Source organism: Syngnathus floridae, chromosome 2 (genome assembly GCF_059516105.1).
Source record: "Syngnathus floridae isolate MCC-2025c chromosome 2, RoL_Sflo_1.0, whole genome shotgun sequence".
NCBI classification, from domain to species: domain Eukaryota; kingdom Metazoa; phylum Chordata; class Actinopteri; order Syngnathiformes; family Syngnathidae; genus Syngnathus; species Syngnathus floridae.
This window is the reverse complement of record NC_142414.1, coordinates 15,485,243-15,500,523: the sequence shown is the minus strand read 5'-3', so window position 1 is coordinate 15,500,523 and position 15,281 is coordinate 15,485,243. Positions and strand designations below refer to the sequence as shown.

At 40.9% G+C, this 15,281-nt stretch overlaps 1 protein-coding gene across 1 annotated transcript; it reads right to left on the bottom strand.

Moving 5' to 3' along the window:
• Positions 1–1,410: 1,410 nt before the first annotated feature.
• Positions 1,411–7,390, bottom strand: LOC148402129 (sodium/potassium-transporting ATPase subunit beta-233-like). The gene is made up of 6 exons (XM_088359155.1): positions 7,163–7,390; positions 5,593–5,721; positions 4,189–4,344; positions 3,931–4,121; positions 3,546–3,629; positions 1,411–2,745 (listed from the first exon to the last, which is right to left on the bottom strand). Exons 1-6 carry the CDS (start codon positions 7,251–7,253, stop codon positions 2,485–2,487), a joined length of 912 nt encoding a protein of 303 aa, XP_088215281.1. The 5' UTR covers positions 7,254–7,390; the 3' UTR covers positions 1,411–2,484.
• Positions 7,391–15,281: the final 7,891 nt, after the last annotated feature.

The following is a 15,281-nucleotide window of genomic DNA, read 5'->3' as shown; positions in this document are numbered from 1 at the left end:
GTACTTTTAGATTTTTGTTTCTACACTTTTTCAAACTATTGTTCATATCTTTTAATTTTTTTTACATTCCTACATAACTAAAAACTAAAATACCTCCCTGTAATAGCTTATATATTTACCACAAACTGATGCCAAAGGGATGCATTACAGTTGACGTCACATTTATCGACTCTGGTGTCACCTGTATGTCCCACAGGAGGTGGATGAGTTGGAACATGTCTTCCCGCTCTGTGATGCTGATCATTAATAGCCTCTTGTGCATTTAACATTGCTGTCAGCAGAATTTCATGGTAGTGTTAACATTATCCTCATCAGCACACTCATGGAGTTCGGGGGGGGGGACATGTTTTATTTTGGTGAAGACCGATTGCTTGGAAGGAAGAGTGACTGTTTTGACAGTTAGTGAATCTGAAAAGTTGTTTCGAGTAACAGTGTTGATTTTATATTGGACTTGAATTAAAAGTCTGCCATCTAGTGGCAATTGTTGATATTACATTTAAAAAACTCCGGTGGATCCTACATATTCGCAGTTCGGCACCTTCTGAATCGCATGTTAGCAGTTTTCTTTTTTACATCTAGTCATTATCCGAACCACTTATCCTCATAAGGGGTTGGTGTAGTCATGTACTGGGATGAATGAACCCTGTACTAATCACAACAGCCGGTTAGTGTTATTCATGTCATACTGCTGCCCCCTTGTGGTCAGATGTATTAAGAGCAACCCTGCCCAATGGTAAACTCCAACTTCATCTTTAAATGTTCTATATCAGACTTTTTCAAACAACATAAAATGTACGTTCTTATATTTGTTCCTCGTGTAGATGCACCGTTTCCTTTTTTGCTTTTTTCACATTGAACACAATGTAAAAATGATTCAGTTCATTATCTTTTTATTAGTCAAAATTAAAAGGATACAAGATCACCTGTCAATTTCTTTCATCATGAGTCACCTACTATATTTGTCAGAGGGTCAGAGTATTACCGGACAATCCCCTTGGTGGCTGGACCCTTAGAAAAAAAAAAAAAAGAGCATATTGTTATTTGAAGTTTATTGTTTCTAGACTATTTTCCATTTCATTACAAACCTGAGAGCAAATTTAGCTTTCATAGTCTCGGTTGTTGCGGTTTCAGTTACTTTAGTTATTTAGATGTTCCTATTTAATCCTCATAATTATGGAATCCAGTCACAGGCCATTCAGTTCTACCATATCCGTTGGGTTTTTGTACAGTCCCTCTCTAATAAGAAAAAATAAAATCAATAGTTTAACAGGTCATAAGAAAAAAAAACGATTTCAGATTGGATGATTTTTCTATCACAAAACCATTTGAATACTGTAGATGTGCTTATACAGGTGCAGTTTAGCATGAGGTCAATATAGCATAAATGCAAAACAAAAGCACAAGCAAGAGGAGGATTAAGATTTTATTAGTTTCTATCTTTGATTAAATGGCAAAGGGTGCATGAAATGATGGTAGGTTGTACAAGTTCAAGTGTTCCAGATGTGATCCTATACACTACATTGCCAAGATGGTTCATTGCCTAAAAGCATTTGAGGTTAATTTGCCCTCATTTTTTTTTTTCTTTCTAAATTTGAAATGCATGAACATTGTCGCAGTATTTAAGCGCCCTGGTTCCACCTACATTCATCGCCCAAAGCGCCCCTCAAGTTTGTGAGCCACTTAAAGGTTGCAAGGCATTCAAATGTTGACCCTTTTACAGATCATCACTTTGGTATTGCATGTATACATTAACAATATCTTTGCACAGAAACAAAATGTACAACTGTATAAATATACAATTCATCCACCATGTTTGATGGCTAAAAACATTCAGAGGACAAAGTCCAGAGGAGAAGAACATAAAGCAGAGTCAGCATTGTCTAACGCACAGGCTGGAAAGCACACAAAAAAGATCAATTAAAAAGGCATTTCATAAAACCCCTTCACACTTTAAGTGATTTAAGCACAAAAAGAAGGCAAAGTAAAACAAGGCTCCCATGATTAAAAGACAACAGAAAAAAAAAATAAAGAGGAAGGAGGAAAGAAGTTCCTTGGAGTGCTGCCTTTTTCATTTAAGATCAGAAGAGTGGTCCGAGCCAATCAATCACTATGGGCCGTGGAACATCACGCTGGGAAAATGACGGAAAAGCGAGGTACCGAGGCAGTGATATGACAAGGTGGAGATGAAGGAGGAGCTAATGGCCAGGGTGGGGAAAGGATGGAACAGATGGTGGTCCACTTGCACACGTGAATGAACAAATGGTGGGAAAATGTCACTTACAGCAGAATAAATATGCTTGCGTGGCCTAACAGCTACTTTTTCCCATTAAAATTGTGCGCCAACACTAACCGGAAGCAAGTGTAATCGACTGAGCCTCCGACTACTTGTCTACTTCATATCAGTGGGTTGAAATGGGGAAGGGAGGAGCGGGACGGGGTAGGGCGGGGCGGGGGTGGCAAAGTGCTCTACTGCTCCGGTGGCGGTCATAAACCGTTGACCGTGAACTTGATATCAAAGCGTCCCTGGTAGCGGTCCTTGTCACTGTAGGCTATGTTGTCGCCGTAAACTTTGCACTCGATGCGCAGCTCTTCGTTCCTGGTCAGGTTGGTGAATTGTAGCGCCACCAGCGGCTGCAGGTATTGTGGGTGGAGCAGCTTGCCGTAGTACGGGTAGTACTGCAGTGGGAAGCCACCGCTGATGCCGTGGTACTTGATCTCACCGATTTTGCCGGCGTCTTCCTCTCTCTGGAATGGAAAAGAGCGGTGAATATAGATCATCGAGACGTCAGTCATCAAGGGTGGAAAAATGACATCGTCACGGCAGAAATATTCACACGTATAGACGACGATAGAAGTGACGAACAAAGTTCAAACAAATGAGAGCAGAATGGAGACAGAATTATAGAAATTGAAAGCTAAAGAAGAAAAGATGCACGTTGGTAATTAAATAATACAGTGGTACCTTCATTTGCACATCCCCCAACTTTACTTTGTGTTGCGAGCAAATATTGGACTTACAAGAGCGATTGATTTTTTTCCCTACTCACCATGACGTCTACTCTGCCTTCCCCAAGCGTGCTGTATACAGTTTGGCACATAGCAAGCAAACACTTCTACAAAAATGAGGCCAAGTGCACTTCCTTCCAACTGTTTGTCACTCCCAATTTAAAAATACTGTCACAAAAATAAAGCAAATAGTTGTGTATTTAACCTAACGGAAATAGCATTGTCTTATGAAAGTCCACTAGCTTAACGTATGATGCAACAAGTAACAACAGTGATGTAGAATAATACAACAAAAAATAATTTATATGCATAATATGTATGCTCAAAGTCCTTTTTCAGGTTGAAACATGAAAGAAATTCAAAGTCAGGAACACAAATGCACAAATCATACTCACATCCTGCGGTCGGTCACATTCGGTAAATGAGGGCAAATTGAGAAGTAGGAGTATGGACAATTTAAACAGTGTATGGTATGTATGTTAAAACACAGATGACATGAAGTTGAGAACATCTGGAATGAGGCTTTGAGTGTGAACTACCTTATTGGTGCAGTGGATGGGGATCAAATTGGGCTGCACTTTGGACTGAGCTTCTTCAGGGATGGTTGAATTTGAGGTGGGAGGCTGAAGACAAAAAGATAGACAAAACATCATCTCTTGTTTTCTACCTATGTTATGTTAAAAAAAATAATTTCTGGGACCCACACGAGTTGTCGTGGAGGAGTAAACTTTAGCCTGGGCTTTTGGATAAAGTTACCAAATGCATGTAGGTTACATGCACATTATCTGTAAGCCGTTGAGGTCAGGCTCATGTCGAAAAAGGAAGTTGAAATATTCATAATTTAGGAGCATCGCAAAAACAGATTGGGGGGCAGGATTGGGCCCCAATTTTTAGAACGAGACCTAACGAAAATACTTGACTCACCCGAGGATGGAAGTTAACGATCCGATTGAGCTTGACGATGATGCAGGGCTGGCCTTTGTCAAAGCCAAAGTCTTTGTCTTGAGCATCCAAGCCGGAGCAGGGGCCCAGCAGTCTCCTGGAGAAGCGGCACGCCCTTCTGACGCCCGTATCGCTCTCCAGGTCACCACGCATCTTGTAGCTCATTGGGTCATCTGGACAGGACATGAAGCGCATATTCAGCATTTGCGGGGGCGAGTGCGGGGAGGGGGGGGCACATACCTCCACAGTCCTCAAATTTCATCTGGTCAAGTTGCTTGTCGTCATCATACTTGGCCAAGAAGTCCCTCAAGGCCTTGGTGTAAGACAAATAGGTCTCTACATCTTTCGGGTTAAAGACCACTTCGGATTTGTCAGAACGCGGGGTGTGCGTGAGGCCTGCGTGTACAGACACACAGTCACGTGATTATTCACATCATTATTGATGCCGCATCATTTTGAATTGATAAACTACAAACTAGAGCGGTCTCATCAAAGGTAGGCACTCGGCTCAAAAGGAGCGTGTCGTATCTACAGCTGTTGAATGACATTAGCTCTCGTATGGTAATCTGTCACAATGAAATATTTTATTCTCTGGATTAAGCGGATATCATTTTATCTGCATTAAAATCTATTACAAATGTTTCCCCAATTATTAAACTATTTTGTTTATTTGGTGTTGTTTATTGATTAAAACAACTAAACAACAGTTAAGCAATGTCACACAAGAAGAATGGTGCGTATAAGCTTCACGTTAGCATTCTTTAGAACAAGAAAAATGAGCGATAGAGTGGTTTGTTGCAATGCATTAATGTACCCTTGAAGTTTAACTATACAAGCATGCTCTCAAACCTCTCAATTGATTTCAGAGAAAGCGAACTAGACTTGGGACAACATCCCAAGACACTTTCCACTTACGGCACCAGTTGTGCATTTATCTTGGTGCTGTGTTTGTACAGTAAAGATACAACCGTGTGAATGTCTAGTGCAGCTTTGCAAGATCATTTAGCAGCTTCCTTGTTGACAAGCTGTGGGATGAGGACAAAACTTTCAGATAAGTTTTCAATTCCCAAATTCGCTCCAAGTGTTAATCTGGCATCATTAGCTTCCATGATGAGGCCCCCTGCCTCTAGGCTGCATTTGTTTTGGAAACTATCAGCCCATGGAGATGCATCCCGTGTGTACTACTACACTATGTATTCTAGTTGCTATGGTGATGTTTTGGAGGCTAAACCAATGCTAGTTTTTATAAAAAGGGGAAGTCACCTGCCCAACTCATTCAATATTGAAAGCTGTTCCTTACTGTATCACAATACATATCATATTGTAACCCCTGTATCGCATCTTATTGTGAGGTTATTTGCCATGAGTATTGTTATAAACTCCAGGGTTTTGTTGAAATATATCAGTTGTTTACAGATTTACAACAACCAGGCTACCGATCCTAGTTTCATTAGTCCATCTATGGTGTTTAACATTATGTGCTTGCATCACGCTACTGCACTTTCCAGAGTTATGTGGTTTTGTTCGATGGAATTATCTTCACTCTGGGATTGACAGAATAGGCTTCGTTCACTTGCACCCAAGTCAAGTACCACTGTAATATACAAAAGCTCGCAGCCCTGAATAAACAGGGCACAGACTTACCTGGGGGTGCCACTCGGTCCTGCCACGTAGGCTTGTAGTTGCTCAAGGTGAGCAGCATGGCTTGGATGGTGCCGATGAAGATGCCGGCCAAGCAGCCATAGAAGATGACGTAAAAGACCGTGATTTTGACTGAGGTGGGAGAAAAGAGGGTAGGTGGGGTCAGCGCGGAAAACCTCAAGGTCACAGCAAAGTTAAAAAAAAAAAAAAAAATAACCTCCCAACAAAACAAAAACGATCACATACTCACACTGTTTCAATATTTACAACAGACTTTATTTATATGCACACTCCTTATCCTTCAGCAGCCCCCTTTAGGGCAAAAAGCTTGTCGAGCAAGAATTAATTTAACCCTCTTCTGTTCTCTGCAATCCGTAACTTGACTAGTAAAAACGCTCAAGGAAATTTAAAAACAGTCATGCCTCAGCATTAATCATAAGGTGGCTATCGTGCATAGTTATTCAAATGAATTCAACTGTGAATCCTGAGCATAATATAAAACAGGTTATGCTGACGCAGGCACGTGAGTCCCGGTCATCTCCTTCATGCGAGGTACTGCAGGGGAACAAAAAAATCTTAGCCTGGAGGATCTAAAATGAGGTAAATCCAGAGGTCACGCTGCTGCTGCTAGCTGATTTCGACATTAGGCTACAGGAAGCAATGTCAAAAAGGGCAAGGCAGTCAGACTCCATTAATAAATCACATATTACTTCTTAGATGACTGTCTCACAATACCTCTGGTGGCCTTATCTCAAATGAGCTGCAGCACTAAGGCACAGTAACCAGAAAAGCATGCATTTTGCCAACATCCGATATTTACTGTTTGTTTACAGTGATGTAGAACTAAACTGCATCATATGTTTCTATATTGAGTCACTCATGTGGGCAAGCTAATAAATAACAGCCAGTGGTATTAAATATAAGCTATTGTGCTTATCAGATGGATTATTATGCGCATTAACATGCAAAACTGTGTTTTCTTTCCTGTAATGCCGCGACAGCCTCCCACAGCAGTTTATGATGCTTCAGCAGTTTTTTTTTAATACGCGCCCAGAAGGTCAACCATGACACATACGCCTCCTCGTTCTATACGTCGAGCATTGCCAGTGTACTCTGCTGCACAGCACAGGACTTGTGACATTGAGAGGAGCTGCAAGGACATGCGCACTGGCGCCTCACGAGAAACTCGAGAAGGTCGAACCCTTAGTTAATCAGTGGTATTGTCCATTGAGACTACACCGACATCTGATCGGAGGAACCCGATATAGATCGATAGTCCTCCCTTCGATCCACTCCACTTTGAAGCAAGGCCATATCACCTTGGCTCACCTTGGATTGTGATGCATTTTTAACCCTTACGGTGGTCAGCCCCCCCACCCCCCTCCCAAAAAAAAAAGACGCTCGACGTCCAGCTGTTTGAATTCTTTCGTTCTTCATCGCACTCTGTTGCTTTGTAATTTACATTTGCGAATATATAAAATATCACATTAGAAATAACGGGACAGGTTGTACGTAAACGCAACACGGGGAACTCAAACAGGTGGCAAAAAAGCACGAGGCTGCTTATACTTACACCAACTGCCTCCTGTGCGACCGAGCAGTTCTCCTTTTTCCGAATCCCAAAGAAACTTCTTCCACCCGCCATCGTCGGACTTTGGAGGCATTTTTCCTGTCTGTATTCTTTTATTTTGGACTTCCCGTTAAGCCGGTTCCTTTTTGTAGTAGTGCAGCGTACCCCCTCCCGGAATTAAGAGCAACCACTAGCCGAAGCAGAGACACCCAGCTCCGGCTTGTTGGAAGGCTCCCAAATATAAAGAGTTGGGTCGAGAAGGTGCCCGGCCCCCTCAAACGCCCCACAGGTTACCATCTCGAAGAGGCGGAGCAGCGTCGGCCAATCAGGAAGCGAGTGAAAGTGTGCGTATTAATGACGTCACAGAATGCACAGACAGTCTACGGATTCATGGCAAAGAAACAACTTATATGTATAGTATTTAATCTCTGACTTCTAAGAGACATCTTTTACATGACAGGGTGATACATGGAAGGCCCCGGGTCCAGATCCGGCCCAGCACATCATTTTATTGGGCCTGCTAAAGTGTGTTTACTTCAGATCCCTATTAAATCAATTCATTCTTATAATTTGGGCCATTTTCCTTCGTTTTTGTTTCCCAACATTTTATAGATTTAAAAGCATGTTTTGACCAAATTCTTTCCTAACATAAGTATCTTTTTTTTAAAAAAAAAAAAGTTGAAGAAATGTGTTTTTGTTCATCCACAGTATTTTTGTAAATGACTCAACAGTTAATGAAATTATTCAAAAGTACATTAGAAACTTCCTTTGTAAACTTGAGTCATTCTTAGACTCCATTTCAAAGCAATGTTTCCCCAATGTATGTATGGATAATTAATTTGTTCCAGTTCCAAAACAAAATTCTTTTTCCTTGTTTTTAGTTGCTTTGGTATTTATTTTATTGTATCCAGATTAGTGTGGAACTGCCAATGTAGCGTAAATATTTTTGACTGGACTATGTTGTTTGAACGTACTCCAAAGGTGTTCAAACAGTGTTTGAGTGTAATGTTAGAACATTGCTAGTTAGTAATGTGCTAAATGCTATCTTATGTCACATTTCAACAGTCAATTTAAACTGGTCAATTAAATGGCCAGAAAGGCCAACTTACTTGCTCACTATTCTCCAAGCCTGCTCCTTTTTGACTTGGGGCCAAGTATTGGAAGCTGGCTGTGTTATATAGCTCTCGGTGCCCACAAACTGTAGTGATTACTACGTCCTACATTGTTTATTTCATCACACTATGTGTGTGTGTGTGGTCTGTGTGTGCTTTATTCGTCTGTGTGTGTTACATAGTAAGTATATTCTCAATGCTGATTGGGTGTCGCGATGCAATGTGGCTTTGATTTCAACTTTTCAAACACTGCTAGGACGGATTTGTTTCCGTGTCAGGAGAAGTGCTTAACTAACGTTTGGTCTGACTGCAGAATGCCTGCTGCACATCGAGCGACGTGGCCAATTTGACTTTGGAAATGAAGTGAATGAAAAGTTGCCAGTAATCTAAATAACCAAGTAATGTACAGAGACGTGAAAATTCCACCCAAGTACAATAAAGAAACATTTATACTCTATTGCACTCCAACTGCAAACACCTACAAACAAGACAAGATGACATTTTAACTAAGACGAACCTTTAATTTGACTAGCGACAAACCCGTATGAATGATTTCATCTAAAATTTCAAGTGTCTTACGGTCCCTTAAAATTCAGATAAGTAATGTAACATCATGTATGAAGAATCACCATTAATTGGCGAAATCAAACCCAGGGTGCATTCAGAGTGGGATATCTTCACACTCTTGTCCGGAGAGCACACAATGCTGTGTGTGCTGGTGCACGCATGTGTGAAATCGCTCAGCAATTTGCTTCGGCTGCTTGTTTAAATGTAAACATGGATGCGTAAGACATGCTTGACCTAGCTGCTTGTACTGACCTTTAAATATCAAGGACACGACAACGTGTCTCATCAATTCTTGGTATTTCTCATGTGTTATGTATCACGATAGGCATTTATGCATCTGCATATACCGTACAACCTTTGACATGGCCAGTAACATAGGTATATATTTATTACTCTTTAAAGTGTTGCTGAGTCAAGCTTTTGTTGAGGCTAAGGTGCCGTGTAACCTTCCGCATAGACTCTCCCTGGCTTTGCATGAATGCCTGCTCAAGAATTTCCGCGTTTCATCATCAGTCCTGATAGTAGCGTGCCCTCCGCTGCATAGTTTGTCAGGAACAGCTCTTGGTACGCATTAGAGCAATGTGACGACAGCCATAAAGCTTCATTAACTGGTGCTGATGGTAGAAAATCTTCCTGCAAGGTGACATTTTTGCAACGTCACTCCAATGTCAATTGGCCGACCATAGCCAAGGGAATGGTGCGCTTAGAAAAACTACAAAGCCTAAGATGATTTCTATTGACTTATGGGACACACTGTACCGTTATCATTATCTGATAACAATGAGACAATTAGTAAAAGGGGGATGGGAAGAATATCTCTACTTTGGATTGCTCAGTAGAGACCACAAGAAACCACCCAATGGGACAGCTTTACAAAATCCCTTTGCCCTTCAAAATGAGGCCTGTTGGATAGATGCACAAAATTGATGAAACTAGTCATTTCTTAGGCATGTTATTCAAACAAGGACAAGAAATGTCATAATTTCCACTTTTTCCTGGTGTTTTTGTGAGCAGAACCTGGCCAAATCTGGAGTCAGTGGAACCAGCAATGGTAACCTGCCAACTACCAGCTTTTCTCTGCTTGTGTACATAATAAACAGGGTTTGTGTGTAAGCGCGGTGTGTGGGTGGTGTGGGTGGGGGATGGAATCTCCAGCTAGTGATTTGGTGAGTTTGAGGTGTGACATTTAATGTCATACTCTGTGCAGGCAACATTGAGTTCTACTGGAGCTCAATGCAGCGTAATAGAAGAAGACACAGCAGAGAAAGTCCTCAACTAAACTCCAGTAATAGTCATTGTACTCACATGGCAGAAAAAAAATATTCATATGACTAATGTTCCTGCTGTTGGTGGCAGTTGCTTGAAGCTTTAAAAATTCAGAGACATTAAGGCTGTTTCTATTAGCCCATCCCTGGCGTTCCTCGTTATATTGTCTATTAGCCAGCTTACACTTTCATCCTCATATGGTTTGCTTGAAAATATTGTTGTTTAACTATGTAATGGATAATTGTTTTGTTTGATGTGTCAGTTTTACAGTAAACTTCATCTCGAGTATGAGGAAAAAAATAAAGCAACCAGTATTTTAGAAACATTTCTGAATATGCGCCAAACAGTTCTACATCAATACAGCCTCAATATAAAACAAATCTCTTTTGGACAATATCACACAAAACGGAGGATTTGGAATGTTTGGATGGAATCTCCTTAAATTATGCAGATGTGTTATATAAGTGGCCAGTGGGTGTATATGAGTGACTGAGAACCATAATAGCAATGGGAAAGGAAATTAAAAAGATAGTTAAGTGTGTTGAACCCTATAAAAAAATAAAAATTATGAAACTAAAAAAGAAAATAAAATAGGCGTCCTTAAAGCGGAAGTTAATCCCCAAATGTTCTTTACAATATGTTGTATGTGCCCCTAGCTGTCTAAACACGGCATTCTGATTAATATTGTGTTTATGGAATATGATTTAAGCAGCAAAATTCACCTGTTTTTATTTATCTCAGGGGTTGACCATTTTTCCACTTGCTATCGACTGAAAATGACAGAACAGAACCCTGTGTTTCAGCTAGACAGATCACATTATTACAAAAAAAAATTGTGAACTGTGTTCTGAGTGTGAACCTCATTATGATGAAGATTTTCTTAAGGTAAAAAAATGGCAAGGTGGGAGCACATTATGCAAAGTAGCGATTTGGAAGACCTGCTTTTGGTAGTGCACGTGATCTGTAGCTGAAAGAAAAAAGGAGGAGGTGCTTTGAGAAGTCATTTCCTGAAAGGAAAGTATGTCATGCTGGCTAACCTCTTTAGATATCTGTTTAAAGTCTAATGGTTAAAAATAAAGTATAGCTTTATGAGAAGGATTACTTTCACAAAATATTTTTAGAACGGATGCCACATGATCCGGCAAAAGCCCATTAAATTGTTGGGCCTGTCTGAGCATTACATGTGAATACTGTATGGATCATAGTCTCCTATCTCGAGTATATGATAAAGGTGTATCATGTGCTGATTGTTTCATCTTACCGGGTAGCTGCACTTTAATGAGTGCCTTTGGAGCGAGTTCTTGCCATCTATGTAAATGTATTCAAAGTCCAAAGTGCTCAAAGAGCTTCATTTGCCATTAACTGTGAGTCTTTTATAAGATTTTTTACATGACTCCACTCTTTCACAGAACCTATGTGCAACAACTTCTATGGTGGTACACTACCAAGCCTCATGCAGACATCAACGATTATAACGCAGTTTGCAGCGAAACCATGTGGACAGCATACTATATAGAAATGTCCATTGTCTTTTCGCAAGCCAAGGCCACCACATAATGCCAGAGGTCAATTATTGACAGGTTCATAATGGCAAGCTCAAAGGAACTTGGTTAATGTATAGAGTTTTGAAAGAATGTTTGGCTACATTTCACCTCTTTAACAAAAGCGCCAAATGTTTAGAACAAACACAAGTAGCGATGGTGTTTTCAGTGATTGACAGATAGCAGGGGGGAAAGGTGATAATGATGAATTGAGGGTGAAAGTTCAAAAGATGTAATTTCCTGTTTGATAGCACTACTACAAAATGGCAGCATGTCGTCATCTTTGTTTGTATGCATGGAAAATTAGCCTCCAGTAGACCTTGTATGAAAATTACCTGGAATTTACTTGTATGAAAAATGGATGGATGGATGGATGGATGGATGGATGGATGGATGGATGGATGGATGGATGGATGGATGGATGGATGGATGGATGGATGGATGGACGGACGGACGGACGGACGGATTTAATAGCGGTGTACTGTATGTTTTTTTCTTGAGTGGATTTTACTTCAGCTTCCACTTGCATCACCACAACCTGCTTCTTTGGTAAACTGAGGACTAAATGCCAATAGTGGTGAAAGTCCAGTGTAACCTGCTGAGGACAAACAAGACAAAATGAAAATGTGGATGAACGGGTGGAATGTTTACAGTAAATAGATAAAAAATAAATGCAGAAAAGCAAAACAACAAGTGGGTGTTTGTATTTAGTTTTAGTTTCCCTAAATAGGTATTTTGGATTTCAAATAATGAATCATAATTAAAAGTTAATGACCTGGTGTCCTTAGTGGAATAAACACCGCCTCCATTAAACATTCATTGTTCCTCCCTGTGTGTTGGAGGTGCTTGTGAGTTTGCAGAACTCCTTGAAACTTGACTGACTAACCCTACTCGCGTTGGAACGGACGCTCTTGCGAAACATTTGGTTACAAATTAATCTACATCTCACTCACATTTAGCCGCCACTTACACCAGTCCAAAGTTTAGCCCTCAATCCTTCCAATAATTCATGTGATGGTTAATATTTGAGGGAGATAGATGAGCCAAGCCACTGAAATATACCCCAGCACTTTTGAAATGGAGATACATTGCGTATTACACAGTTCCATAATAGAGGTTACGAAACTTAAAAACAAAGAGGAAACAACCTTCTCAAGGAAATGGTTCAGCATTTTGGGACATTCTCAGACAGTTTTCAGTGTTGTCACAACTCATATGACTCATTGAATCATGTTAAATGTAAAGTGAATTCAGAGATTTGTTTCTAAATACATGATAACTGCTGAAAACGTATGAAAAGACTGAGTATTGTGGAGATATATGCTTGAATTGTTTTGTAACAGTTCAGGTTTCCTGACTCCTCCACGTAAGGCCTATTTCTAACTATAACTATGCCTACAGTCCAAAAGTGCATCTTTCCTGCACAGCTTGGTGTCATTATTTGAATTTCAAAGCAAGGAGGATGAGCAAGCTGCCCGACCGCAGGCTGAGAGGTTCTCCTGCAATCAGTTAGCTTGTGAGCTAGCTGGTGGCTTGCGTCACAGCTTGGAAAGCCCTGCGATGACACGGTGGGATATATTCCAGCCACCATATTCGCTGGAAGCAGATACATTTTTGGAGCTCAAAGCTGCAGGGATGTTTAGCATGCCTTACAGCATTTAAGGGCGGAGAAAAGCCATGATCTGTTGTGACATCAAAGTCTCAGTTGATGGGTTTTTTTTTTTCAATCATTAAAACTTGGCAGGGTTGATATTAGGTAGTCCTCTTCTCTGTGGTGTGTCAAATTTACAAGACATGTTTTCTCTGTCTGATATGTGAGTGAGTAGAATATTTTGTCCTTACTTTATTTGATCTCCTGCTCTATGGTCCAACGTGACATCATAATTCATCATAATCTATCAAGAGTTAGAAGATCAAGGGACAAGAGAGGCCCTCGTTACTCAAGGTCATTTGGTTTGCCCTCTGTGACTGCCGCAATATAAGTCACACAACCATTAACAGATAGTTTTACTGCTCTGGGAATATAATGCTGTAAATCAGGCTTGTGTCTCATACACTATTATGAAAATGCAATTCAAGTCGCCATGCAGCGTGACAGTCCTTACCGAGTCTGAAAAAAAAGATTGGATGGAGGTCAAACGGTTCAGTTGTGACGTCAAGATTTGTATCGTGGCTATGGATCATGGCCCAATTGCATTCAGTGTCAACAAAGCTTGTGCATACATGTGTGTGCTTGCAAGAGTGTGCATTGTCTTTTAAAAGATCTCACTTCCTGCCCTTCACCATCTTGACCTCTAAACCATGGCGGCGGCCATTGCACAGAGATCAGCATTCAACCAGCCTTCATTTTTTCTTTGCCTTCACGAAAACACATTCCAAATATGCTCAGTAAATTCCCTACTAACACCTCAGTTAATAGAATGTAGGGTAATATTTGTATGTTAAAAGTGAACATTTCCTTTTGTGTTTATACCCAATGAATAATCAAACAAATAGTTTTTCATAGGCGATTGCATTGATGCGTTGGACGCACTGATCATGCGTCCACGATGCAAGTTTTTTGAGTTGCGGCCAAATCAGGAGTCACCTTGCCCTTGCGCGAGCTCTGCACCACTTCCTGTCTTCCCTCTGTGTCCAGCCCCACTTGCTTGTGACTATTTCCTGCTTTCATCTGCACGACCTTGTCCTCGTTGCCCCACCTGCATTTGTCGTTTGATGCGGGCTGAGGTTTTCAATAACCTCTGCGGCAGACATCGGTCATGTTCCCATATAACTACAGCACAATGCAGCTTCCGCTATGCAATTACTGTACGGTACATCCTCTCCCTCCCGAAGAGGAGCTGCAATAAACTCCGCCTCCTCGTCTTCTCTGTGGATCACCTGAGTGGTGAACCAGGAAATAGAGGCATTGCGGCAAGTGCAATGTCCTTCAAGGGATCTCCTTCAACTGAACCCAGGCTCAGTTTTGCAGGTTGATTGTTAGAATCTTATGTCGAGCGCTCTCTCACACACACACGCACGCACACATACACGCACACACACACATGCACACGCACACACAAGAGTCTTTTGTCAGCATGTCTCGCGGTATGTTATCAGTGGCAACAAAATAATTGCACATACGGGACAGAATGTACAGAGCGATAGGGAAAGAAAGAGAGAGCAAGAGAGGGCATAGCGACTCAGATTTCAGGGAGTTCTTCCTTCAAAAGCACACTGTCCTCCAAATGTCACCAATGATGGAAAAGTACTGTCCCACCCAAAAGAACTCCTTCAGTTGGGGATAAAGCGGCTTTTTTTGCTTTCGCTCTTCCTCAGAGCAAGCCTTCTGATTTAAAAAATGTTGACAAAATATGTCAGTATTTTACATTCTGTAACTTTGTCGTACAATAGATACAATGTAATACAGTTTGCATTTTACACAATGTTGCCTTCGTAAAGGCATAGCTATTGTGATATTTTGTGTTGTGACTACATGATTACAATCAAGTACAATAGATATAAATTGCTACACAATTGCTTCTCAATTCGAATTAACCAGACTATGGTACCAGTGGACCACTATGCTACACTAGAGCAGGGTTCAGCTACGGGCACCAGGTTACCTCCAAGTACAACTGGTGACTTGATTTGCTA